Source organism: Pseudophryne corroboree, chromosome 8, assembly GCF_028390025.1.
Source record: "Pseudophryne corroboree isolate aPseCor3 chromosome 8, aPseCor3.hap2, whole genome shotgun sequence".
Taxonomy (NCBI): domain Eukaryota; kingdom Metazoa; phylum Chordata; class Amphibia; order Anura; family Myobatrachidae; genus Pseudophryne; species Pseudophryne corroboree.
In genome coordinates this window covers 31,020,612-31,047,992 of record NC_086451.1, presented here as the reverse complement: position 1 = coordinate 31,047,992, position 27,381 = coordinate 31,020,612, and the positions used below count along the sequence as shown (strand labels likewise).

At 50.1% G+C, this 27,381-nt stretch overlaps 1 protein-coding gene across 2 annotated transcripts in view; it reads left to right on the top strand.

The window, feature by feature from the left end:
* PAXX (PAXX non-homologous end joining factor) overlaps positions 1 to 25,607 on the top strand; it is a 35,747-nt gene extending 10,140 nt beyond the window's left edge. Inside the window, exons 2-7 of one of the 2 annotated variants that reach the window (XM_063936168.1) lie at positions 6,838 to 6,898; positions 7,756 to 7,872; positions 22,291 to 22,504; positions 23,477 to 23,551; positions 23,932 to 24,025; positions 24,333 to 25,607. In XM_063936168.1, the coding sequence (XP_063792238.1) occupies positions 6,838 to 6,898; positions 7,756 to 7,872; positions 22,291 to 22,504; positions 23,477 to 23,551; positions 23,932 to 24,025; positions 24,333 to 24,372 (601 nt within the window). In that variant the 3' untranslated portion in view covers positions 24,373 to 25,607. The remainder of the gene's footprint in view (positions 1 to 6,837; positions 6,899 to 7,755; positions 7,873 to 22,290; positions 22,505 to 23,476; positions 23,552 to 23,931; positions 24,026 to 24,332) is intronic. The other variant, XM_063936169.1, reaches the window with a different exon arrangement.
* Positions 25,608 to 27,381: the final 1,774 nt, after the last annotated feature.

Genomic DNA, 27,381 nt, shown 5'->3' with positions numbered 1-27,381 from the left:
TGACCCCGGGGCAGAGACCGTTCCCAGCCTGGCAGTGTCTATGTATAATATAATATATACCTGGTGCTGGGGTGGGTGCAGCTACAGTGACCCCGGGGCAGGGACCGTTCCCAGCCTGGCAGTGTCTATGTATAATATAATATATACCTGGTGCTGGGGTAGGTGCAGCTACAGTCAGTGACCCCGGGGCAGAGACCGTTCCCAGCCTGGCAGTGTCTATGTATAATATAATATATACCTGGTGCTGGGGTGGGTGCAGCTACAGTGACCCCGGGGCAGAGACCGTTCCCAGCCTGGCAGTGTCTATGTATAATATAATATATACCTGGTGTTGGGGTGGGTGCAGCTACAGTGACCCCGGGGCAGAGACCGTTCCCAGCCTGGCAGTGTCTATGTATAATATAATATATACCTGGTGCTGGGGTAGGTGCAGCTACAGTCAGTGACCCCGGGGCAGAGACCGTTCCCAGCCTGGCAGTGTCTATGTATAATATAATATATACCTGGTGCTGGGGTGGGTGCAGCTACAGTCAGTGACCCCGGGGCAGAGACCGTTCCCAGCCTGGCAGTGTCTATGTATAATATAATATGTACCTGGTGCTGGGGTGGGTGCAGCTACAGTGACCCCGGGGCAGAGACCGTTCCCAGCCTGGCAGTGTCTATGTATAATATAATATATACCTGGTGCTGGGGTAGGTGCAGTTACAGTGAGTGACCCCGGGGTAGAGACCGTTCCCAGCCTGGCAGTGTCTATGTATAATATAATATATACCTGGTGCTGGGGTGGGTGCAGCTACAGTGAGTGACCCCGGGGCAGAGACCGTTCCCAGCCTGGCAGTGTCTATGTATAATATAATATGTACCTGGTGCTGGGGTAGGTGCAGCTACAGTGACCCCGGGGCAGAGACCGTTCCCAGCCTGGCAGTGTCTATGTATAATATAATATATACCTGGTGTTGGGGTGGGTGCAGCTACAGTGACCCCGGGGCAGAGACCGTTCCCAGCCTGGCAGTGTCTATGTATAATATAATATATACCTGGTGCTGGGGTGGGTGCAGCTACAGTGACCCCGGGGCAGAGACCGTTCCCAGCCTGGCAGTGTCTATGTATAATATAATATGTACCTGGTGCTGGGGTGGGTGCAGCTACAGTCAGTGACCCCGGGGCAGAGACCGTTCCCAGCCTGGCAGTGTCTATGTATAATATAATATATACCTGGTGCTGGGGTGGGTGCAGCTACAGTGACCCCGGGGCAGAGACCGTTCCCAGCCTGGCAGTGTCTATGTATAATATAATATATACCTGGTGCTGGGGTGGGTGCAGCTACAGTGAGTGACCCCGGGGCAGAGACCGTTCCCAGCCTGGCAGTGTCTATGTATAATATAATATGTACCTGGTGCTGGGGTGGGTGCAGCTACAGTGAGTTACCCCGGGGCAGGGACCGTTCCCAGCCTGGCAGTGTCTATGTATAATATAATATATACCTGGTGCTGGGGTGGGTGCAGCTACAGTGACCCCGGGGCAGAGACCGTTCCCAGCCTGGCAGTGTCTATGTATAATATAATATATACCTGGTGCTGGGGTAGGTGCAGCTACAGTGAGTGACCCCGGGGCAGAGACCGTTCCCAGCCTGGCAGTGTCTATGTATAATATAATATGTACCTGGTGCTGGGGTGGGTGCAGCTACAGTGACCCCGGGGCAGAGACCGTTCCCAGCCTGGCAGTGTCTATGTATAATATAATATGTACCTGGTGCTGGGGTAGGTGCAGCTACAGTGACCCCGGGGAAGAGACCGTTCCCAGCCTGGCAGTGTCTATGTATAATATAATATATACCTGGTGCTGGGGTAGGTGCAGCTACAGTGACCCCGGGGCAGAGACCGTTCCCAGCCTGGCAGTGTCTATGTATAATATAATATATACCTGGTGCTGGGGTAGGTGCAGCTACAGTGACCCCGGGGCAGAGACCGTTCCCAGCCTGGCAGTGTCTATGTATAATATAATATGTACCTGGTGCTGGGGTGGGTGCAGCTACAGTGACCCCGGGGAAGAGACCATTCCCAGCCTGGCAGTGTCTATGTATAATATAATATGTACCTGGTGCTGGGGTGGGTGCAGCTACAGTGACCCCGGGGCAGAGACCGTTCCCAGCCTGGCAGTGTCTATGTATAATATAATATATACCTGGTGCTGGGGTGGGTGCAGCTACAGTGACCCCGGGGCAGAGACCGTTCCCAGCCTGGCAGTGTCTATGTATAATATAATATATACCTGGTGCTGGGGTGGGTGCAGCTACAGTGACCCCGGGGCAGAGACCGTTCCCAGCCTGGCAGTGTCTATGTATAATATAATATGTACCTGGTGCTGGGGTAGGTGCAGCTACAGTCAGTGACCCCGGGGCAGAGACCGTTCCCAGCCTGGCAGTGTCTATGTATAATATAATATGTACCTGGTGCTGGGGTGGGTGCAGCTACAGTGACCCCGGGGCAGAGACCGTTCCCAGCCTGGCAATGTCTATGTATAATATAATATATACCTGGTGCTGGGGTGGGTGCAGCTACAGTGACCCCGGGGCAGAGACCATTCCCAGCCTGGCAGTGCCTATGTATAATATAATATGTACCTGGTGCTGGGGTGGGTGCAGCTACAGTGAGTGACCCCGGGGCAGAGACCGTTCCCAGCCTGGCAGTGTCTATGTATAATATAATATATACCTGGTGCTGGGGTGGGTGCAGCTACAGTGACCCCGGGGCAGAGACCGTTCCCAGCCTGGCAGTGTCTATGTATAATATAATATGTACCTGGTGCTGGGGTAGGTGCAGCTACAGTGACCCCGGGGCAGAGACCGTTCCCAGCCTGGCAGTGTCTATGTATAATATAATATGTACCTGGTGCTGTGGTGGGTGCAGCTACAGTGACCCCGGGGCAGAGACCGTTCCCAGCCTGGCAGTGTCTATGTATAATATAATATATACCTGGTGCTGGGGTAGGTGCAGCTACAGTGACCCCGGGGCAGAGACCGTTCCCAGCCTGGCAGTGTCTATGTATAATATAATATATACCTGGTGCTGGGGTGGGTGCAGCTACAGTGACCCCGGGGCACAGACCGTTCCCAGCCTGGCAGTGTCTATGTATAATATAATATGTACCTGGTGCTGGGGTGGGTGCAGCTACAGTGACCCCGGGGCAGAGACCGTTCCCAGCCTGGCAGTGTCTATGTATAATATAATATGTACCTGGTGCTGGGGTGGGTGCAGCTACAGTGACCCCGGGGCAGAGACCGTTCCCAGCCTGGCAGTGTCTATGTATAATATAATATATACCTGGTGCTGGGGTAGGTGCAGCAACAGTGACCCCGGGGCACAGACCGTTCCCAGCCTGGCAGTGTCTATGTATAATATAATATCTACCTGGTGCTGGGGTAGGTGCAGCTACAGTAAGTGACCCCGGGGCAGAGACCGTTCCCAGCCTGGCAGTGTCTATGTATAATATAATATATACCTGGTGCTGGGGTGGGTGCAGCTACAGTGACCCCGGGGCAGAGACCGTTCCCAGCCTGGCAGTGTCTATGTATAATATAATATATACCTGGTGCTGGGGTAGGTGCAGCTACAGTGAGTGACCCCGGGGCAGAGACCGTTCCCAGCCTGGCAGTGTCTATGTATAATATAATATGTACCTGGTGCTGGGGTAGGTGCAGTTACAGTGACCCCGGGGCAGAGACCGTTCCCAGCCTGGCAGTGTCTATGTATAATATAATATATACCTGGTGCTGGGGTAGGTGCAGCTACAGTGACCCCGGGGCAGAGACCGTTCCCAGCCTGGCAGTGTCTATGTATAATATAATATATACCTGGTGCTGGGGTAGGTGCAGCTACAGTGAGTGACCCCGGGGCAGAGACCGTTCCCAGCCTGGCAGTGTCTATGTATAATATAATATATACCTGGTGCTGGGGTGGGTGCAGCTACAGTGACCCCGGGGCAGAGACCGTTCCCAGCCTGGCAGTGTCTATGTATAATATAATATATACCTGGTGCTGGGGTAGGTGCAGCTACAGTGACCCCGGGGCAGAGACCGTTCCCAGCCTGGCAGTGTCTATGTATAATATAATATGTACCTGGTGCTGGGGTGGGTGCAGCTACAGTGACCCCGGGGCAGAGACCGTTCCCAGCCTGGCAGTGTCTATGTATAATATAATATGTACCTGGTGCTGGGGTGGGTGCAGCTACAGTGACCCCGGGGCAGAGACCGTTCCCAGCCTGGCAGTGTCTATGTATAATATAATATATACCTGGTGCTGGGGTAGGTGCAGTTACAGTGACCCCGGGGCAGAGACCGTTCCCAGCCTGGCAGTGTCTATGTATAATATAATATATACCTGGTGCTGGGGTGGGTGCAGCTACAGTCAGTGACCCCGGGGCAGAGACCGTTCCCAGCCTGGCAGTGTCTATGTATAATATAATATGTACCTGGTGCTGGGGTGGGTGCAGCTACAGTGACCCCGGGGCAGAGACCGTTCCCAGCCTGGCAGTGTCTATGTATAATATAATATATACCTGGTGCTGGGGTGGGTGCAGCTACAGTGAGTGACCCCGGGGCAGAGACCGTTCCCAGCCTGGCAGTGTCTATGTATAATATAATATGTACCTGGTGCTGGGGTAGGTGCAGCTACAGTGACCCCGGGGCAGAGACCGTTCCCAGCCTGGCAGTGTCTATGTATAATATAATATGTACCTGGTGCTGGGGTAGGTGCAGCTACAGTGACCCCGGGGCAGAGACCGTTCCCAGCCTGGCAGTGTCTATGTATAATATAATATGTACCTGGTGCTGGGGTGGGTGCAGCTACAGTGACCCCGGGGCAGAGACCGTTCCCAGCCTGGCAGTGTCTATGTATAATATAATATATACCTGGTGCTGGGGTAGGTGCAGCTACAGTGAGTGACCCCGGGGCAGAGACCGTTCCCAGCCTGGCAGTGTCTATGTATAATATAATATGTACCTGGTGCTGGGGTGGGTGCAGCTACAGTGAGTGACCCCGGGGCAGAGACCGTTCCCAGCCTGGCAGTGTCTATGTATAATATAATATATACCTGGTGCTGGGGTGGGTGCAGCTACAGTGACCCCGGGGCAGAGACCGTTCCCAGCCTGGCAGTGTCTATGTATAATATAATATATACCTGGTGCTGGGGTGGGTGCAGCTACAGTGACCCCGGGGCAGAGACCGTTCCCAGCCTGGCAGTGTCTATGTATAATATAATATATACCTGGTGCTGGGGTGGGTGCAGCTACAGTGAGTGACCCCGGGGCAGAGACCGTTCCCAGCCTGGCAGTGTCTATGTATAATATAATATATACCTGGTGCTGGGGTGGGTGCAGCTACAGTGACCCCGGGGCAGAGACCGTTCCCAGCCTGGCAGTGTCTATGTATAATATAATATATACCTGGTGCTGGGGTAGGTGCAGCTACAGTGAGTGACCCCGGGGCAGAGACCGTTCCCAGCCTGGCAGTGTCTATGTATAATATAATATATACCTGGTGCTGGGGTGGGTGCAGCTACAGTGACCCCGGGGCAGAGACCGTTCCCAGCCTGGCAGTGTCTATGTATAATATAATATGTACCTGGTGCTGGGGTAGGTGCAGCTACAGTGAGTGACCCCGGGGCAGAGACCGTTCCCAGCCTGGCAGTGTCTATGTATAATATAATATATACCTGGTGCTGGGGTGGGTGCAGCTACAGTGACCCCGGGGTAGAGACCGTTCCCAGCCTGGCAGTGTCTATGTATAATATAATATGTACCTGGTGCTGGGGTGGGTGCAGCTACAGTGACCCCGGGGCAGAGACCGTTCCCAGCCTGGCAGTGTCTATGTATAATATAATATGTACCTGGTGCTGGGGTGGGTGCAGCTACAGTGAGTGACCCCGGGGCAGAGACCGTTCCCAGCCTGGCAGTGTCTATGTATAATATAATATATACCTGGTGCTGGGGTGGGTGCAGCTACAGTGACCCCGGGGCAGAGACCGTTCCCAGCCTGGCAGTGTCTATGTATAATATAATATATACCTGGTGCTGGGGTGGGTGCAGCTACAGTGAGTGACCCCGGGGCAGAGACCGTTCCCAGCCTGGCAGTGTCTATGTATAATATAATATGTACCTGGTGCTGGGGTAGGTGCAGCTACAGTGAGTGACCCCGGGGCAGAGACCGTTCCCAGCCTGGCAGTGTCTATGTATAATATAATATATACCTGGTGCTGGGGTGGGTGCAGTTAGTCAGTGACCCCGGGGAAGGGACCATACCCTCCAACATTTTACACACACAAATTGGTACAAACTAGGAAAGGGGGTGTGGCTCTAGGTAAGGGGGTGTGGCCAGAGTACACTACGCATGTGTGTACCTCCAGGGAATTGGTGCCCCGGTGCTGGGTCACTGGTGGCTTCTGCAGTGTTAGTATAGTCTAAGGGAAGGGGTGCTGGGAGCAGAGTGATGGTGCAGGACATTTTCAGCTGGCCAGCCTGATGCTATAGGCACGTGTCCAGCCATCACACTGACCAATAGGACCTGGTAAGCTCTCCCCTCTGCTTCCACATGCTGCTGGCCTGGCAGCCAATCATAGTTGTCCCCTGCAGTGGTGCCTCTGTACGCCATAGTGCAGAGACACCAACCATACAAGTGGTTGGCACCTGTGTAATAACACACGTATACTGTGTAGCTTTCCGTTCTCCGCTGTTCATCTATCACACCTGCTCTGTTTCTGTATTGTGTGTGCCTTGCAGTTTATATCAAGTCATGGCCTCTGTGTACATTGGTAAATTGTATTTTCCCTTCTTACTTCTAGTATAACAAATGGCAACGAAGTGTGGAGAACGGACCCAATAGAGGAGGCCCTGGAGGAGTGGGTAAGAGATCCCCATACGTTGCTTATTCCCTGCTTAATGGGCCTAATTCAGACCTGATCGACGATCAGTCTTCAGACATGCGGGGGGACGTCCAGCACAGGGCAAGTCCGCCCCTCATGTCAGGCCCAACCCCTTCCCGCACAAGTACAAAAGCAGAGCACAGCGGAGATACTCGTCGCTGCCCGGATTGCAGAGGCTGCGTGTGACTGCACGCAACCACCGCCCCCCCCCCCCCCCATGCCTGCATTGCCCGGACTGCGCCCTTTAAACGGTGGCCAAATGCCGCCGGCCCGTCCAGTGATGGCCTCTGCCTATCAGTCAGTCTGTGTGACATGTGCCGGCGCATGCGCAGTTCAGGCCTGATCGCTGCTGTGGGAAAACGCAGAGCAGTGATTAGGTCTGACTCAGCCCCAATGTCACCAAGATCCGCCATATCCTCTTTCTCTGTATGCCCTTATCCTTTCCCGCTTTGACTCTTGTAAACTAATAACAGGCTCCCATCTTTCTGCAATGCAGCCTATCAGAACTCCGCAGTGAGGGCCGTTTCATTTTCTCCCCGATAACTTTCAGTACACCTCCCCCTAAAATACCCCTCCTGGTTCCCTATTCATTCTAGTGTCCCCTACAATGTGCTGCTTCCCTTCTCCTATATAACTGCTGTGCCCCTCACCTCATGCAGAGTCCTCTTTGTCCTCACTTCTGCCGCTGTCTCCCACCTCAGGCCCTGTGCAGTTTTGTCTCACTTGGAACAAGTTCTAGACCCCTGTGTTACTCCCCCACTATTCCCCTTTGTTGTGTTACCAGTGTTCCATGTAAGATGTCCCCAGTCCTGATTGTTTTGTCACATTTTCCTCTAGTCATCGCAACCATTAGTAAGTGCTGGGTGGAGGCTTTGCCGACTGTTCCGTCTGATGTTTCTTCTTTCAGGATGCCGCTCGCAGGATGACCTCACAGGAGCTGGTGAGCAAACTGCGGTAAGATGTCGTGTTCCTCGCCATTCATGGTTTGGGTGGGTGTGATGATCTGGTCAATGTTTCCAGAAGTGTGGCGTTCGTTCAGAATAATTGCTCAGTTCCGCCACACACGGCCATTTTGGATGAGCTCCCGTGTTGGCATGGTTGTAAGATGAAGGCTCACTTACATGTATTCTATTGTTTCTTAAATTCCCTGCACTTTTGTTGCCCCTCCAAACCCACTGCCACGTGCCACATATTTCTGTTTGATTATCCCACATTTGACAGCCCATTCTTATTCTTATTCCTTCTTATATTGAACTAGGTGATTCATCGCGCCCCACGGGCGCTCTTCACACCGTCGTAAGGGGCTACGCCCCCTTAACCCTTGCACGCCCTTGTGGTGTGCAATATTTTTATTATATGGAGTATTACCTCCAATCACAATTGTGTGAGTGGTTAAATATTGCACGGACAAAGGGCGTGCAATGGTTAAGGGGTCATAGCCCCTTGCAACGGTGTGAACAGTGCACACAGGGCCTGACGAATCATCTAGCAGGTGCTGTGGTTGGGGGAGTGGCGTGTGCGGGGGAGATGTGGATGGGCAGTTGCGGTGGTGCAGCGGGTGGGGGAGGGGCCGGTGGGGGAGGAGGTCCGGAGCCACCGCGGGTGGGGGAGGAGCGGTTGCGGTGGTGCACAGGTGGAGGAGGGGCTGGTGCAGTCGTTCCGCTGGTGGCGGGGGTGCTGTGGGTGGGGGAGGGGATCCGGAGCCACCACGGATGGTGGAGGGGGTGTGTGGGAGTGCCGCAGATGGGACCCGGATATACTGCGAATGGGGGAGGGGCGGTTAATGCTTCTCCTGGTTCTCCTCCTGGAAGCAGCTAAGCTCCTGTCCTCCCTTTGGCAGTGGCTTTCCCGGAGACTCGCACAGCAGCCAGTCACTATTGTTAGCGCCAGTGGCCCTCATTCCGAGTTGTTCGCTCGCTAGCAGATTTTAGCAGCATTGCACACACTAGGCCGCCGCCCTCTGGGAGTGTATCTTAGCTTAGCAGAATAGCGAACGAAAGATTAGCAGAATTGCGAATAGAAAGTTCTTAGCAGTTTCTGAGTAGCTCCAGACTTACTCCTACACTGCAATCAACTCAGAACGTTTAGTTCCTGGTTTGACGTCACAAACACGCCCTGCGTTCGGCCAGCCACTCCCCCGTTTCTCCAGACACACCTGCGTTTTTTTAGCCAACGCCGGGAAAACGCTGAGTTGCCGCCCAGAAGCGCCCCTTTCCTGTCAATCATTTACCGAACACCAGTGCGACTGAAATGCGCCGCAGACGCTACAGCAAAACAGCTAAGTTTTTAGTAAAATAACTAACTAAGCGCATGCGCTCTGCGTACCATGCGCATGCGCAGAAAGCGACTAATCGCAGTATAACGAAAATCGGCAACGAGCGAACAACTCGGAATGACCCCCAGTGTCCCAACGCGCCGCATTACAGGGAAGAAGATGCACTCAATAAACTACAGCTCCCAGAATGCTTTGGCGCTGGGAGCTGTAGTTTATTTAGTGCGTCTACTTCCCTGTAATGTGGTGCGTTGGGACACTGGGGCTAACAATAGTGATTGGCTGGCAGAACTGACTAACTCGCTGAATCAATGTAAAAGTAGAGATGAGCGCCTGAAATTTTTCGGGTTTTGTGTTTTGGTTTTGGGTTCGGTTCCGCGGCCGTGTTTTGGGTTCGAACGCGTTTTGGCAAAACCTCACCGAATTATTTTTGTCGGATTCGGGTGTGTTTTGGATTCGGGTGTTTTTTTCCAAAAACACTAAAAAACAGCTTAAATCATAGAATTTGGGGGTCATTTTGATCCCAAAGTATTATTAACCTCAAAAACCATAATTTACACTCATTTTCAGTCTATTCTGAATACCTCACACCTCACAATATTATTTTTAGTCCTAAAATTTGCACCGAGGTCGCTGTGTGAGTAAGATAAGCGACCCTAGTGGCCGACACAAACACCGGGCCCATCTAGGAGTGGCACTGCAGTGTCACGCAGGATGTCCCTTCCAAAAAACCCTCCCCAAACAGCACATGACGCAAAGAAAAAAAGAGGCGCAATGAGGTAGCTGTGTGAGTAAGATTAGCGACCCTAGTGGCCGACACAAACACCGGGCCCATCTAGGAGTGGCACTGCAGTGTCACGCAGGATGGCCCTTCCAAAAAACCCTCCCCAAACAGCACATGACGCAAAGAAAAAAAGAGGCGCAATGAGGTAGCTGACTGTGTGAGTAAGATTAGCGACCCTAGTGGCCGACACAAACACCGGGCCCATCTAGGAGTGGCACTGCAGTGTCACGCAGGATGTCCCTTCCAAAAAACCCTCCCCAAACAGCACATGACGCAAAGAAAAAAAGAGGCGCAATGAGGTAGCTGTGTGAGTAAGATTAGCGACCCTAGTGGCCGACACAAACACCGGGCCCATCTAGGAGTGGCACTGCAGTGTCACGCAGGATGTCCCTTCCAAAAAACCCTCCCCAATCAGCACATGATGCAAAGAAAAAGAAAAGAAAAAAGAGGTGCAAGATGGAATTATCCTTGGGCCCTCCCACCCACCCTTATGTTGTATAAACAAAACAGGACATGCACACTTTAACCAACCCATCATTTCAGTGACAGGGTCTGCCACACGACTGTGACTGATATGACGGGTTGGTTTGGACCCCCCCCAAAAAAGAAGCAATTAATCTCTCCTTGCACAAACTGGCTCTACAGAGGCAAGATGTCCACCTCATCTTCACCCTCCGATATATCACCGTGTACATCCCCCTCCTCACAGATTATCAATTCGTCCCCACTGGAATCCACCATCTCAGCTCCCTGTGTACTTTGTGGAGGCAATTGCTGCTGGTCAATGTCTCCGCGGAGGAATTGATTATAATTCATTTTAATGAACATCATCTTCTCCACATTTTCTGGATGTAACCTCGTACGCCGATTGCTGACAAGGTGAGCGGCGGCACTAAACACTCTTTCGGAGTACACACTTGTGGGAGGGCAACTTAGGTAGAATAAAGCCAGTTTGTGCAAGGGCCTCCAAATTGCCTCTTTTTCCTGCCAGTATAAGTACGGACTGTGTGACGTGCCTACTTGGATGCGGTCACTCATATAATCCTCCACCATTCTATCAATGTTGAGAGAATCATATGCAGTGACAGTAGACGACATGTCCGTAATCGTTGTCAGGTCCTTCAGTCCGGACCAGATGTCAGCATCAGCAGTCGCTCCAGACTGCCCTGCATCACCGCCAGCGGGTGGGCTCGGAATTCTGAGCCTTTTCCTCGCACCCCCAGTTGCGGGAGAATGTGAAGGAGGAGATGTTGACAGGTCGCGTTCCGCTTGACTTGACAATTTTGTCACCAGCAGGTCTTTCAACCCCAGCAGACCTGTGTCTGCCGGAAAGAGAGATCCAAGGTAGGCTTTAAATCTAGGATCGAGCACGGTGGCCAAAATGTAGTGCTCTGATTTCAACAGATTGACCACCCGTGAATCCTTGTTAAGCGAATTAAGGGCTGCATCCACAAGTCCCACATGCCTAGCGGAATCGCTCCGTGTTAGCTCCTTCTTCAATGCCTCCAGCTTCTTCTGCAAAAGCCTGATGAGGGGAATGACCTGACTCAGGCTGGCAGTGTCTGAACTGACTTCACGTGTGGCAAGTTCAAAGGGCATCAGAACCTTGCACAACGTTGAAATCATTCTCCACTGCACTTGAGACAGGTGCATTCCATCTCCTATATCGTGCTCAATTGTATAGGCTTGAATGGCCTTTTGCTGCTCCTCCAACCTCTGAAGCATATAGAGGGTTGAATTCCACCTCGTTACCACTTCTTGCTTCAGATGATGGCAGGGCAGGTTCAGTAGTTTTTGGTGGTGCTCCAGTCTTCTGTACGTGGTGCCTGTACGCCGAAAGTGTCCCGCAATTTTTCTGGCCACCGACAGCATCTCTTGCACGCCCCTGTCGTTTTTTTAAAAATTCTGCACCACCAAATTCAAGGTATGTGCAAAACATGGGACGTGCTGGAATTTGCCCATATTTAATGCACACACAATATTGCTGGCGTTGTCCGATGCCACAAATCCACAGGAGAGTCCAATTGGGGTAAGCCATTCCGCGATGATCTTCCTCAGTTGCCGTAAGAGGTTTTCAGCTGTGTGCGTATTCTGGAAAGCGGTGATACAAAGCGTAGCCTGCCTAGGAAAGAGTTGGCGTTTGCGAGATGCTGCTACTGGTGCCGCCGCTGCTGTTCTTGCGGCGGGAGTCCATACATCTACCCAGTGGGCTGTCACAGTCATATAGTCCTGACCCTGCCCTGCTCCACTTGTCCACATGTCCGTGGTTAAGTGGACATTGGGTACAACTGCATTTTTTAGGACACTGGTGAGTCTTTTTCTGACGTCCGTGTACATTCTCGGTATCGCCTGCCTAGAGAAGTGGAACCTAGATGGTATTTGGTAACGGGGGCACACTGCCTCAATAAATTGTCTAGTTCCCTGTGAACTAACGGCGGATACCGGACGCACGTCTAACACCAACATAGTTGTCAAGGACTCAGTTATCCGCTTTGCAGTAGGATGACTGCTGTGATATTTCATCTTCCTCGCAAAGGACTGTTGAACAGTCAATTGCTTACTGGAAGTAGTACAAGTGGGCTTACGACTTCCCCTCTGGGATGACCATCGACTCCCAGCGGCAACAACAGCAGCGCCAGCAGCAGTAGGCGTTACACGCAAGGATGCATCGGAGGAATCCCAGGCAGGAGAGGACTCGTCAGACTTGCCAGTGACATGGCCTGCAGGACTATTGGCATTCCTGGGGAAGGAGGAAATTGACACTGAGGGAGTTGGTGGGGTGGTTTGCGTGAGCTTGGTTACAAGAGGAAGGGATTTACTGGTCAGTGGACTGCTTCCGCTGTCACCCAAAGTTTTTGAACTTGTCACTGACTTATTATGAATGCGCTGCAGGTGACGTATAAGGGAGGATGTTCCGAGGTGGTTAACGTCCTTACCCCTACTTATTACAGCTTGACAAAGGGAACACACGGCTTGACACCTGTTGTCCGCATTTCTGGTGAAATACCTCCACACCGAAGAGCTGATTTTTTTGGTATTTTCACCTGGCATGTCAACGGCCATATTCCTCCCACGGACAACAGGTGTCTCCCCGGGTGCCTGACTTAAACAAACCACCTCACCATCAGAATCCTTCTGGTCAATTTCCTCCCCAGCGCCAGCAACACCCATATCCTCCTCATCCTGGTGTACTTCAACACTGACATCTTCAATCTGACTATCAGGAACTGGACTGCGGGTGCTCCTTCCAGCACTTGCAGGGGGCATGCAAATAGTGGAAGGCGCATGCTCTTCACGTCCAGTGTTGGGAAGGTCAGGCATCGCAACCGACACAATTGGACTCTCCTTGTGGATTTGGGATTTCAAAGAACGCACAGTTCTTTGCGGTGCTTTTGCCAGCTTGAGTCTTTTCAGTTTTCTAGCGAGAGGCTGAGTGCTTCCATCCTCATGTGAAGCTGAACCACTAGCCATGAACATAGGCCAGGGCCTCAGCCGTTCCTTGCCACTCCGTGTGGTAAATGGCATATTGGCAAGTTTACGCTTCTCCTCCGACAATTTTATTTTAGGTTTTGGAGTCCTTTTTTTTCTGATATTTGGTGTTTTGGATTTGACATGCTCTGTACTATGACATTGGGCATCGGCCTTGGCAGACGACGTTGCTGGCATTTCATCGTCTCGGCCATGACTAGTGGCAGCAGCTTCAGCACGAGGTGGAAGTGGATCTTGATCTTTCCCTAATTTTGGAACCTCAACTTTTTTGTTCTCCATATTTTATAGGCAGAACTAAAAGGCACCTCAGGTAAACAATGGAGATGGATGGATTGGATACTAGTATACAATTATGGACGGACTGCCACGGTTAGGTGGTATAAAAAAACCACGGTTAGGTGGTATATATTGTAATACAATTATGGATGGACGGACTGCCTGCCGAGTGCCGACACAGAGGTAGCCACAGCCGTGAACTACCGCACTGTACACTGGTTGATAAAGAGATAGTAGTATACTCGTAACAACTAGTATGACTGACTATGACGGTATAAAGAATGAAAAAAAAACCACGGTTAGGTGGTATATATTGTAATACAATTATGGATGGACGGACTGCCTGCCGAGTTCCGACACAGAGGTAGCCACAGCCGTGAACTACCGCACTGTACACTGGTTGATAAAGAGATAGTAGTATACTCGTAACAACTAGTATGACTGACTATGACGGTATAAAGAATGAAAAAAAAACCACGGTTAGGTGGTATATATTATAATACAATTATGGATGGACGGACTGCCTGCCGACTGCCGACACAGAGGTAGCCACAGCCGTGAACTACCGCACTGTACACTGGTTGATAAAGAGATAGTAGTATACTCGTAACAACTAGTATGACACTATGACGGTATAAAGAATGAAAAAAAAACCACGGTTAGGTGGTATATATTATAATAATACAATTATGGATGGACGGACTGCCTGCCGAGTTCCGACACAGAGGTAGCCACAGCCGTGAACTACCGCACTGTACACTGGTTGATAAAGAGATAGTAGTATACTCGTAACAACTAGTATGACTGACTATGACGGTATAAAGAATGAAAAAAAAAACCACGGTTAGGTGGTATATATTGTAATACAATTATGGATGGACGGACTGCCTGCCGAGTTCCGACACAGAGGTAGCCACAGCCGTGAACTACCGCACTGTACTGTGTCTGCTGCTAATATAGACTGGTTGATAAAGAGATAGTATACAACAATATACTACTATACTGGTGGTCAGGCACTGGTCACCACTAGTCACACTGGCAGTGGCACTCCTGCAGCAAAAGTGTGCACTGTTTAATTTTAAATTAATATAATATTATGTACTCCTGGCTCCTGCTATAACAACCTGCAGTGCTCCCCAGTCTCCCCCACAATTATTATAAGCTTTTATACATTGATGTGCAGCACACTGGGCTGAGCTGAGTGCACACAGACTGAGTCACACTGTGTGACTGCTGTGTATCGTTTTTTTCAGGCAGAGAACGGATATAGCAGAGAACGAATATATTAAATAAAAGTTAACTTAACAACAACTGCACTGGTCACTGTGGTAAACTCTGTCTGCACAATCTCTCTCTCTCTCTCTCTCTCTCTCTCTCTTCTAATCTATTCTAATGGAGAGGACGCCAGCCACGTCCTCTCCCTATCAATCTCAATGCACGTGTGAAAATGGCGGCGACGCGCGGCTCCTTATATAGAATCCGAGTCTCGCGAGAATCCGACAGCGTCATGATGACGTTCGGGCGCGCTCGGGTTAACCGAGCAAGGCGGGAAGATCCGAGTCGCTCGGACCCGTGAAAAAAAAAGTGAAGTTCGTGCGGGTTCGGATTCAAAGAAACCGAACCCGCTCATCTCTATGTAAAAGGTGAGAGTGCTGTGCAGTGTCTCAGAGTATGCGGCGCAGGGAGGGCTATGAAAGCCTTCCGCTGCGCCGCTTTCATACACATCTATGCTGGTGGCCAAAGCAGCTTTTGTTCCACCTGCGCCGTGGCTAGGGAGTGGGGATTGTTGATGCTGGAGGGGGCAGGCGGACTGGCAGCAGGACATAGGACCATACTCACCTACTCTCCCGGAAGCTGCGGGAGGCTCCCGTTATTTTGGGTAGCCCCCCGCACCCCAGGAAGAGTGGGCAGGTCTCCCGCATCCTGCTCGCACCCTAGCGATGCGAGCAGGATGGAGAGAGAACCTCCTGCATTCGCGGGTCCGTCGGGTGGCGAAGGGGTTTAATTGACGCAAATCGCGTCATTTTAGCCCCGCCCCCTTCCCGCAGACCCGCGAATCGCGGCATTTCCCGATGCGGGGGACGGGGCTTAGTGATGTCACAGTCCGGCCCCGCCCCCCGAAGACAGCTGCAGCGTCTCCTCTCCAGGCTTCTCCCGGAGAGGAGACTTACAATGTAGGTAAGTATGCATAGGACGCTGCAGTAAAAGGATTTTTCCCCCCTATCTACAGCGCAGAGACTTGCTGCAGATGCAGTGGCATACCCTCCAGCTGCACCTTTTTGGCAGGTACAGTCCCTTTTCTCTGACGTCCTAGTGGATGCTGGGAACTCCGTAAGGACCATGGGGATTAGCGGCTCCGCAGGAGACTGGGCACAAAAGTAAAAGCTTTAGGACTACCTGGTGTGCACTGGCTCCTCCCCCTATGACCCCCCTCCAAGCCTCAGTTAGATTTTTGTGCCCGAACGAGAAGGGTGCATACTAGGTGGCTCTCCTGAGCTGCTTAGAGTAAAAGTTTAAATTAGGTTTTTTAATTTTCAGTGAGTACTGCTGGCAACAGGCTCACTGCACCGAGGGACTAAGGGGAGAAGAAGCGAACTCACCTGCGTGCAGAGTGGATTGGGCTTCTTAGGCTACTGGACATTAGCTCCAGAGGGACGATCACAGGCCCAGCCATGGATGGGTCCCAGAGCCGCGCCGCCGGCCCCCTTACAGAGCCAGAAGACAGAAGAGGTCCGGAAAATCGGCGGCAGAAGACGTCCTGTCTTCAATAAGGTAGCGCACAGCACCGCAGCTGTGCGCCATTGCTCTCGGCACACTTCACACTCCGGTCACTGAGGGTGCAGGGCACTGGGGGGGGGGCGCCCTGAGACGCAATAAAAAGTAACACCTTAGATGGCTAAAAATACATCACATATAGCTCCTGGGCTATATGGATGCATTTAACCCCTGCCAGTTTTTCCTTAAAAAAGCGGGAGAAAGGCTCCGCCCCCTTCTCGGCGGCCTATCTCCTCAGCACACAAGCGCCATTTTCCCTCACAGCTCCGTTGGAGGGAAGCTCCCTGGCTCTCCCCTGCAGTCCTGCACTACAGAAACAGGGTAAAACAAGAGAGGGGGGGCACTAATTTGTCAGATTAATAAAAACAGCAGCTATATAAGGGAAAAACACTTATATAAGGTTATCCCTGTATATATATATATATATAGCGCTCTGGTGTGTGCTGGCAAACTCTCCCTCTGTCTCCCCAAAGGGCTAGTGGGGTCCTGTCCTCTATCAGAGCATTCCCTGTGTGTGTGCTGTGTGTCGGTACGTTGTGTCGACATGTATGAGGAGGAAAATGGTATGGAGGCGGAGCAATTGCCTGTAATAGTGATGTCACCCCCTAGGGAGTCGACACCTGACTGGATGGTCTTATGGAGGAATTACGTGATAGCGTCGGCACTTTACAAAAGACTGTTGACGACATGAGACAGCCGGAAAAACAGTTAATACCTGTCCAGGCGTCTCAAACACCGTCAGGGGCTCTAAAGCGCCTGTTACCTCAGATGGTCGACACAGACCCAGACACGGACACTGACTCCAGTGTCGACGGTGAGGAAACAAACGTATTTTCCAGTAGGGCCACACGTTACATGATCACGGCAATGAAGGAGGCTTTGAACATTTCTGATACTACAAGTACCACAAAAAAGGGTATTATGTGGGGTGTGAAAAAACTACCCGTAGTTTTTCCTGAATCAGATGAATTAAATGAGGTGTGTGATGAAGCGTGGGTTTCCCCCGATAAAAAACTGCTAATTTCTAAAAAATTATTGGCATTATACCCTTTCCCGCCAGAGGTTAGGGCGCGTTGGGAAACACCCCTTAGGGTAGATAAGGCGCTCACACGCTTATCAAAACAAGTGGCGTTACCGTCTCCTGATACGGCCGCCCTCAAAGAGCCAGTTGATAGGAAGCTGGAAAATATCCTAAAAAGTATATACACACATACTGGTGTTATACTGCGACCAGCAATCGCCTCAGCCTGGATGTGCAGTGCGGGGCTGGCTTGGTCGGATTCCCTGACTGAAAATATTGATACCCTGGACAGGGACAGTATATTATTGACTATAGAGCATTTAAAGGATGCATTTCTATATATGCGAGATGCACAGAGGGATATTTGCACTCTGGCATCAAGAGTAAGTGCGCTGTCCATTTCTGCCAGAAGAGGGTTATGGACGCGGCAGTGGTCATGTGATGCGGATTCCAAACGGCATATGGAAGTATTGCCGTATAAAGGGGAGGAGTTATTTGGGGTCGGTCTATCGGACCTGGTGGCCACGGCAACGGCTGGGAAATCCACCTTTTTACCCCAGGTCACCTCTCAGCAGAAAAAGACACCGTCTTTTCAGGCTCAGTCCTTTCGTCCCCATAAGGGCAAGCGGGCAAAAGGCCACTCATATCTGCCCCAGGGCAGAGGAAGGGGAAAAAGACTGCAGCAGGCAGCCTCTTCCCAGGAACAGAAGCCCTCCCCCGCTTCTGCCAAGTCCTCAGCATGACGCTGGGGCCTTACAAGCGGACTCAGGTACGGTGGGGGGTCGTCTCAAGAATTTCAGCGCGCAGTGGGCTCACTCGCAAGTGGACCCCTGGATCCTGCAGGTAGTATCTCAGGGGTACAAATTGGAATTCGAGACGTCTCCCCCTCGCCGGTTCCTGAAGTCTGCTTTACCAACGTCTCCCTCCGAAAGGGAGGCGGTATTGGAAGCCATTCACAAGCTGTATTCCCAGCAGGTGATAATCAAGGTACCCCTCCTACAACAGGGAAAGGGGTATTATTCCACGCTGTTTGTGGTACCGAAGCCGGACGGCTCGGTGAGACCTATTTTAAATCTGAAATCATTGAACACTTACATACAAAGGTTCAAATTAAAGATGGAGTCACTCAGAGCAGTGATAGCGAACCTGGAAGAAGGGGACTATATGGTGTCTCTGGACATCAAGGATGCTTACCTCCATGTCCCAATTTGCCCTTCTCACCAAGGGTACCTCAGGTTTGTGGTACAGAACTGTCACTATCAGTTTCAGACGCTGCCGTTTGGATTGTCCACGGCACCCCGGGTCTTTACCAAGGTAATGGCCGAAATGATGATTCTTCTTCGAAGAAAAGGCGTCTTAATTATCCCTTACTTGGACGATCTCCTGATAAGGGCAAGGTCCAGGGAACAGTTAGAGGTCGGAGTAGCACTATCTCAAGTAGTACTTCGACAGCACGGGTGGATTCTAAATATTCCAAAATCGCAGCTGATTCCGACGACACGTCTGCTGTTCCTAGGGATGATTCTGGACACAGTCCAGAAAAAGGTGTTTCTCCCGGAGGAGAAAGCCAGGGAGTTATCCGAGCTAGTCAGGAACCTCCTAAAACCAGGCCAAGTGTCAGTGCATCATTGCACAAGGGTCCTGGGAAAAATGGTGGCTTCTTACGAAGCGATTCCATTCGGCAGATTCCACGCAAGAACTTTTCAGTGGGATCTGCTGGACAAATGGTCCGGATCGCATCTTCAGATGCATCAGCGGATAACCCTGTCTCCAAGGACAAGGGTGTCTCTCCTGTGGTGGTTGCAGAGTGCTCATCTTCTAGAGGGCCGCAGATTCGGCATTCAGGACTGGGTCCTGGTGACCACGGATGCCAGCCTGAGAGGCTGGGGAGCAGTCACACAGGGAAAAAATTTCCAGGGCTTGTGGTCAAGCATGGAAACGTCATTTCACATAAATATCCTGGAACTAAGGGCCATTTACAATGCCCTAAGTCAAGCAAGGCCTCTGCTTCAGGGTCAGCCGGTGTTGATCCAGTCGGACAACATCACGGCAGTCGCCCACGTAAACAGACAGGGCGGCACAAGAAGCAGGAGGGCAATGGCAGAAGTTGCAAGGATTCTTCGCTGGGCGGAAAATCATGTGATAGCACTGTCAGCAGTGTTCATTCCGGGAGTGGACAACTGGGAAGCAGACTTCCTCAGCAGACACGACCTCCACCCGGGGGAGTGGGGACTTCACCCAGAAGTCTTCCACATGATTGTGAACCGTTGGGAAAAACCAAAGGTGGACATGATGGCGTCCCGCCTCAACAAAAAACTAGACGGATATTGCGCCAGGTCAAGGGCCCTTCAGGCAATAGCTGTGGACGCTCTGGTAACACCGTGGGTGTACCAGTCAGTGTATGTGTTCCCTTCTCTGCCTCTCATACCCAAGGTACTGAGAATCATAAGAAGGAGAGGAGTAAGGACTATACTCGTGGCTCCGGATTGGCCAAGAAGGACTTTGTACCCGGAACTTCAAGAGATGCTCACGGAGGACCCGTGGCCTCTACCTCTAAGAAAGGACCTGCTCCAGCAGGGACCCTGTCTGTTCCAAGACTTACCGCGGCTGTGTTTGACGGCATGGCGGTTGAATGCCGGATCCTGAAGGAAAAAGGCATTCCGGATGAAGTCATCCCTACCCTGATCAAAGCCAGGAAGGATGTAACCGTGCAACATTATCACCGTATTTGGCGTAAATATGTTGCGTGGTGTGAGGCCAGGAAGGCCCCTACAGAGGAATTTCAACTGGGTCGTTTCCTGCATTTCCTGCAAACAGGACTGTCTATGGGCCTAAAATTAGGGTCCATTAGGGTTCAAATTTCGGCCATGTCGATTTTCTTCCAGAAAGAACTGGCTTCAGTTCCTGAAGTTCAGACGTTTGTCAAGGGGGTACTGCATATACAGCCTCCTTTTGTGCCTCCAGTGGCACCTTGGGATCTCAATGTAGTTTTGGGGTTCCTAAAATCACATTGGTTTGAACCACTCACCACTGTGGACTTAAAATATCTCACATGGAAAGTGGTAATGCTGTTAGCCCTGGCGTCAGCCAGGCGTGTCTCAGAATTGGCGGCTTTATCCTATAAAAGCCCTTACCTAATTTTTCATACGGACAGGGCAGAATTGAGGACTCGTCCTCAATTTCTCCCTAAGGTGGTTTCAGCGTTTCACTTGAACCAGCCTATTGTGGTACCTGCGGCTACTAGGGACTTGGAGGACTCCAAGTTGCTGGACGTAGTCAGGGCCCTGAAAATATATGTTTCCAGGACGGCTGGAGTCAGAAAATCTGACTCGCTGTTTATCCTGTATGCACCCAACAAGCTGGGTGCTCCTGCTTCTAAGCAGACTATTGCTCGTTGGATTTGTAGTACAATTCAGCTTGCACATTCTGTGGCAGGCCTGCCACAGCCAAAATCTGTAAAAGCCCATTCCACAAGGAAAGTGGGCTCATCTTGGGCGGCTGCCCGAGGGGTCTCGGCTTTACAACTTTGCCGAGCAGCTACTTGGTCAGGGGCAAACACGTTTGCTAAATTCTACAAATTTGATACCCTGGCTGAGGAGGACCTGGAGTTCTCTCATTCGGTGCTGCAGAGTCATCCGCACTCTCCCGCCCGTTTGGGAGCTTTGGTATAATCCCCATGGTCCTTACGGAGTTCCCAGCATCCACTAGGACGTCAGAGAAAATAAGAATTTACTTACCGATAATTCTATTTCTCATAGTCCGTAGTGGATGCTGGGCGCCCATCCCAAGTGCGGATTGTCTGCAATACTTGTACATAGTTATTGTTACAAAAATCGGGTTATTATTGTTGTGAGCCATCTTTTCAGAGGCTCCTCTGTTATCATGCTGTTAACTGGGTTCAGATCACAGGTTGTACGGTGTGATTGGTGTGGCTGGTATGAGTCTTACCCGGGATTCAAAATCCTTCCTTATTGTGTACGCTCGTCCGGGCACAGTATCCTAACTGAGGCTTGGAGGGGGGTCATAGGGGGAGGAGCCAGTGCACACCAGGTAGTCCTAAAGCTTTTACTTTTGTGCCCAGTCTCCTGCGGAGCCGCTAATCCCCATGGTCCTTACGGAGTTCCCAGCATCCACTACGGACTATGAGAAATAGAATTATCGGTAAGTAAATTCTTATTTTTTTTTATGTTCTGTACTGATTTCTGGCTCTCCAAACTTCCATTGAAAGAATAGGAAAAGGGGTGTGGCCACGCCACTTTACCTGTGGCCACGCCCCTTATTTCTATTTTGAAGCAATTTGTACATGTAAATTGCTGGAGGGTGTGTTGCTGCAGATGCAGTGGGCATATTTTGGGGTGAGGGGCTGAAGCTGCAGCTCCATTAGCCCCATTGTTAATCCTGCTCTGGGAACACACAGCAGCCAAAGGGCAGAGCCTCCCATTGGATGTAACCTGTGTGGGAGGGCGTTTCTCGCCCAATCAGCTGTGGACTGGATGTGACAGACCTGCTGCTAACCCAATGAGAGCTCCTAGCCACGCCCAGCGTTAGACACACAGTCACAGATCTGGGCTACTATATAGGAGATGGGAGGTGTTTGACAGCAACCATCTCCCTCAGCCGCTTAACATATAGTAGGGTGAGATCTATCAAATTTTAGAGAGAGCTAAAGTACCAACCAATCAGCTCCTGTTATTTTTCAAACAGTCTCTAACATGGCAGTTAGGCGCTGATTGGTACTTTATCTCTCTCTCCAAGGTTCGTACGTTGTTTCTTCACAGGGAAACGTTCCAGAACCGAGCCCCAGTCCTAGAGATGCAGGGCAGCCTGGCTAGCCTGTCTATCCCGTCAGATTCTGGGAATGTCGCCCTCGATCTTACCAAGCTTCCCGTGTCGGAGGCGCGAGCACACGTGCAGGAGGCGCTGTTTGATTTGGCTGATCGAGTGAGGGGTTTGGAGAATCGACTTAAAGGTACCTGTCACGCCGGCTATGTTTGGTGTTTTCATCTCTCTCTCAGTAAAATGTAACTACTCCTTCTTTTTGTGGTGCTATTGCTGGTCACATGGTGTAGGCGGCCATTTTGATAGCTGAGCCTCTTCATTGTAGAGGAAACGGGTATGCTAAATAGCTATGAGGCAGATTCAATTGCGGGCGGGTTTTGGTATTCAATTGCAGAACTGAAAATGCATCTCTTTTCTCGCACCTTCAGATCAAGCCTGATTTTTCCTAAAATCGTTAATTTTAGGAGAAATCAATGGGACTTGCTCTCACAACCTGGGGGCACTCTCCCTGAGGACTAATTAAGCAATTTTGGAGATTTCCAATTAGCTTAATTAGTCATTACTCACCTTCTGAAGCGGTGTTTTCTCCTCCAGCGTCGGAAGCCGGGTCTTCTGCAGCAGTGGTATGTGAGATTTGAGTGTTTGCGTAAGTGTGAGTGTGTGTGTATTGTGAGTGTGTGTGTGTGTATAACCCCCCTCCTGAGCCGGCCACTGGGAGAATTACATTTCCCAGCAGCCCCATCTGCGTTCGAAAGATGGAGGGGGGACCACCGGGAGCCGTGGATACACCCGCAGAGATACTTTTTTTATTTTAGTTTATTACGCGCCACAGTGTCTTCAGCACTGAAAAAAATCCACAACCATTTTTTTTTTTTAATTGGATACCGCACGTATTGGGAGTGCTCATTCCAGCGGTAATCCAAAATTGGGTGCAAGGTTCTCATCTTACCTCACTAAACCTCACTCTCAATTGAATCACTCTTGACCTGACTGAGTAACAGGAATGGCTGCTTGTGCAGCCTGGGCAGTGCTCACCTCGTACCATCGTACGAAATGGTTTCCTCCGCAGTGTGAAGGCGATGGACGCCCTTTTGAAAATAATCATGTAAATTACATTTGTGTCGCACGGAACTTGATCCAGTGCTTGGTTCTTCTTTTGCAGCTGCGGAGGGCAGCGTGTCCGCGTCTGTGAGTCCAGTGAAGCAATCTGAAAGGAACCACTTAGTACATATCCCAGGTTAGTGAGAACTAAACTCCGCAAAGATTGCGTCATTACTATCTTATAGCGTAACGCTATGTCCAGGACCTGCAGGAAGTAAGGATTGTGAGGTGCCCTTACCTGTGATTGTGCAGATTGGGTAAGTCTGGACACTTATATCTCTAATATGTAAAAATGCTGAATTATGTAGGAGTAACACGAGAGATTGGAAGATGAATCCGGTCTGTAAGTGCTTCTCACAGTTCGGCATGTAAACATCAGCACCCCAACCAGCCTTCCTCCGTCATAGATATCAGTGACGGTGACGTTTGTGTGTTCTCTATAAAGTTTTATTGAATTTGAAGAATCTCCGTTCCATAATGTTTGCTAATATACGTTTTCCATGTTGTTCTCCTCAGATGTCGATGCTCGGATGAAAGGGTACGGGGGTTCCGTCTCCCAGGCGAAGAAAAGAGTTCCCGGAGAGTCACTCATCAATCCCGGCTGTAAGAGGTACCGCAACACCATGCGTCTCATGATACAGTAGTGTAGTGGTTCTCAGATCTGTCCAGAGCTAGCAGCAGGGCATGGTTTCCAGATCTCCTCATTGAACTTTGGGCAGACTTGCTGGAATTGCGACAATTTCTGCATCGCGCGGACTGTTGCTTTCCCCCCCCCTCCCCCATGGTTGTCTTAGAAGAAACGGTTTAGTAATACATCTCTGCCTTATACGGTCAGGGATCTGTGCTGATCAGTTTGTGAATCGGCGTCGTATACCATAGCGTTTACATGTCTAACTTTGTATTTTCTTTTCTTTTAGTAAAAAAGCAGCCAAAGGGGTTGATTTTGAGGAATCCTGATTGAACTTGTGTTGGCGGACACAGAGAGGACTGCAAGATGGATGAAGCTGGTAGTATCTTGGGCTGTACCAGGAGTGGCTGAGATGAGGTTCATTTGTGGATCAACGCTGCCACCTACAGACACTTCGGTGATACTACAACTTGGATAATAGAACTCATTTACTTGGAGCCCATGTTTGATGATTAGGCCGTAGTAATACGTTTTTCCAGCCGTTTATACACTTGGTATATATACCACCAGCTCGGTCCAACCAATTTTCCCTGATGTATAATGAATCCTGACCTTAATGGACATCTATTTTAAACAGGCATTCTAGGCCTCTAACGCGAATGTCACATACAATGTAATAATGTAACTTCAAGGATGCGTTATATGACTACAAATGGACTTTCAGTTGCTTGGGCCTAGTAATGCGCAGCAGTAGCTTATACGCAGTGGTGGCGGCGGCCATTTTGTAAGCTGTACCAACATCCACCCAATGTCTTCACTAGAACCTAGTGACACCGCTGTGTAGAGGGCACCAATAATCGAGTTTAAATAGATTCAGAAATATGACCACAATACGAAACTGTGACCATCGCCTATGCAAAGGAGATTCCTCCATTTTGTGGGTTTTCTCTAGTGCGGAATATTTTTTTCTGCCCCCCAAAAAGTTGACTTTATTTTTTAAATATAATTTAACCGAATGGTCCATTAGATTGAAATACAGATTTTATATTGGGACAATGTGCATTCCCGGCGCTAGATATTTTTTTTAACTTTCATTTTATTAAATGTCTGTGTCACAGTTACTGGTTTGCATGAGCTGGTGACCAACAGCAACACTGGAAAGTGTATAGGCATGAATTGGAATATAATTCGTATCTTTATGAAGTCCGGCGCATGGGGAAAAAGTTGCGGCAACCAGTAGCAACCAAACGTCAAGGAACTTTTTTTTTTTTCCTTCTAGCTGACAGGTTGCTATGGCAATGCACACCCCCCCCGCCACACACAAACACACACATACTTGCCCGTCCTTCCTTGCTTGCCGACCCTTCCCCTTTGTACACAACTGAATTAAATGGCGACTTTAATTGGTAAACCACCATTATATTCCCAGATGGTGCCACACAACCTAGTTCAGGGATCTCTGTGATCACCAGTACAATGTGGTGATCGATCTTTAAGAGATGCTATTTAATTAGCATATTGTATATGTCATTATTTATCATTTTTCAATAAAATAAATATAGTACATTGTGTGGTTTCTGGATCGGCAGAGCACCTGGCGTAGACGCGGCATTCTGGCGCAGGGCATTGGACGCCTGGCTGCAGCGTTCAGTCTGTAACAAGCTGAGACAAAGTGGTCTATTTACTAAGCCTTAAAGTGGACAGAGATAAAGTAGCAGCCAATTAGCACTGAACTGTCATTTTTCAAACCCAGCCTGTGACATGGCAGTCAGGTGCTGATTGGTTGGGATTTTATCTCTGTCCACTTTATCTACATCAAAGGCTTTAGTAAATAGACCCCTAGTCTTTATGCGTTTGTGTTTTCTCTGTACCACACGTTGGGAGCTGTAGGTACTGTCCGCTGTCAGAGCACAACGGTTACTGGAGCGGAGGACGGTCTGCGCTGGGTGGCGGAGGCCTCTCGTGGTGCTCTCAGTGACCCGCAGCAAGAAAGAAAGTTCAGTGTGTGTTGCCTTGAAGCCTCCTCACTTCTTCATTGGCTTAACCACTCCGCGATAGAAGACTGTGATCTCCTTTGGCTCAGGACAGGTGTACACGAAGGCTTTCACCTCCCCGGCGTGGCAGAGATAGCGGGATAACCCCTGTAGCTCCTTTGGGATCTCAAAGTTCCGGTAGTGTTTGCACACAGTCTGCAGGAGAGAAGAGACAGCGGGGGTCAGTGCTTAGCCTGAATAAATCTGCCGCAGAGCCGCCTATACCGGGACGTGTGACTGTGGAATAAATTTATATATTAGCAATAGGTGGGACAGATGATCGGTCACATTTCTCTGGCGTTAGAGGAGGGAAGGCAGGAAAGAGACGTGTTCCTTCCGCCGCCTGTTCCGATGCTTCTACCTCTGCTCTGTTCTGCATTATAGGAGACGACACCCTTTTACTATAGACTGCTTGTGATGCAGCTTACCTCTATCGTAGCTGTACCTTCCCATATGCTATAGGCGGCACTTGAGTCTGCCCATCTAGCAGCCAGGTCCGCGGTCAGTTTGCTAGTTGCGTGCACCGCTTTCTGGCATTGTGGTCAGTGGAGGCTACATTCAAGAGGTCTCTGCCTACACTGCACTTCTCAAGCCTAATACAACACCGCTTAGTATTTCTGAAATACAAATATTTAAACTGTCGTTTTACTATATACTACTAGACACTACTCCGTAGGACCTGAGCGGCTAAGGACACCTTAGTCTGATATTAGACTTGTGCATTTGCCTTTGTCATGTCAGTGAGAAGGCCGTGTTAAACACTTTATTTACTTTTAGTTTTAATAGTTAGTCTGCCTGCAGTAGCCTGGGTGTGCCACAAGGTGGCGCCTTTTGTGCAAATTATGTTGCTGGATTTTTGGTGTGTCTTTAAAATTCATATGGTGATCTTCTTCTTTCCTGCAGATGTCCAAATGGAAATAGCCAATAAGCGACCTCAATACGTATGTGTTAATATAATCTAGTTACAGTGATAATGGATGAACTACCATCAGCTGGATGCGTCACTGGTAACAGCCAATCAGAAGTAGCTAGATAGGTAGCGCTGCTGTATCGTTACGTGAGGCCTCTGGTACCTGTAGTCCGTATGAGTCTCATTAATGTGGAAGCCCAGGGGGGGCATGTTACTCTCAGCTAACGCTTCCTCCATTCCACAAGTATGTCCAACTAAATAAAGACCATTGTTTGTACATATTTCCACAATTTCTGTTACACAATTTCAAGATTAGTAGAATTACAATGGGCTTTTTTTGCCCTCTGGAAACTAAAACATATTGGTTTGTATATATTTTTAGGTATATTCAATTA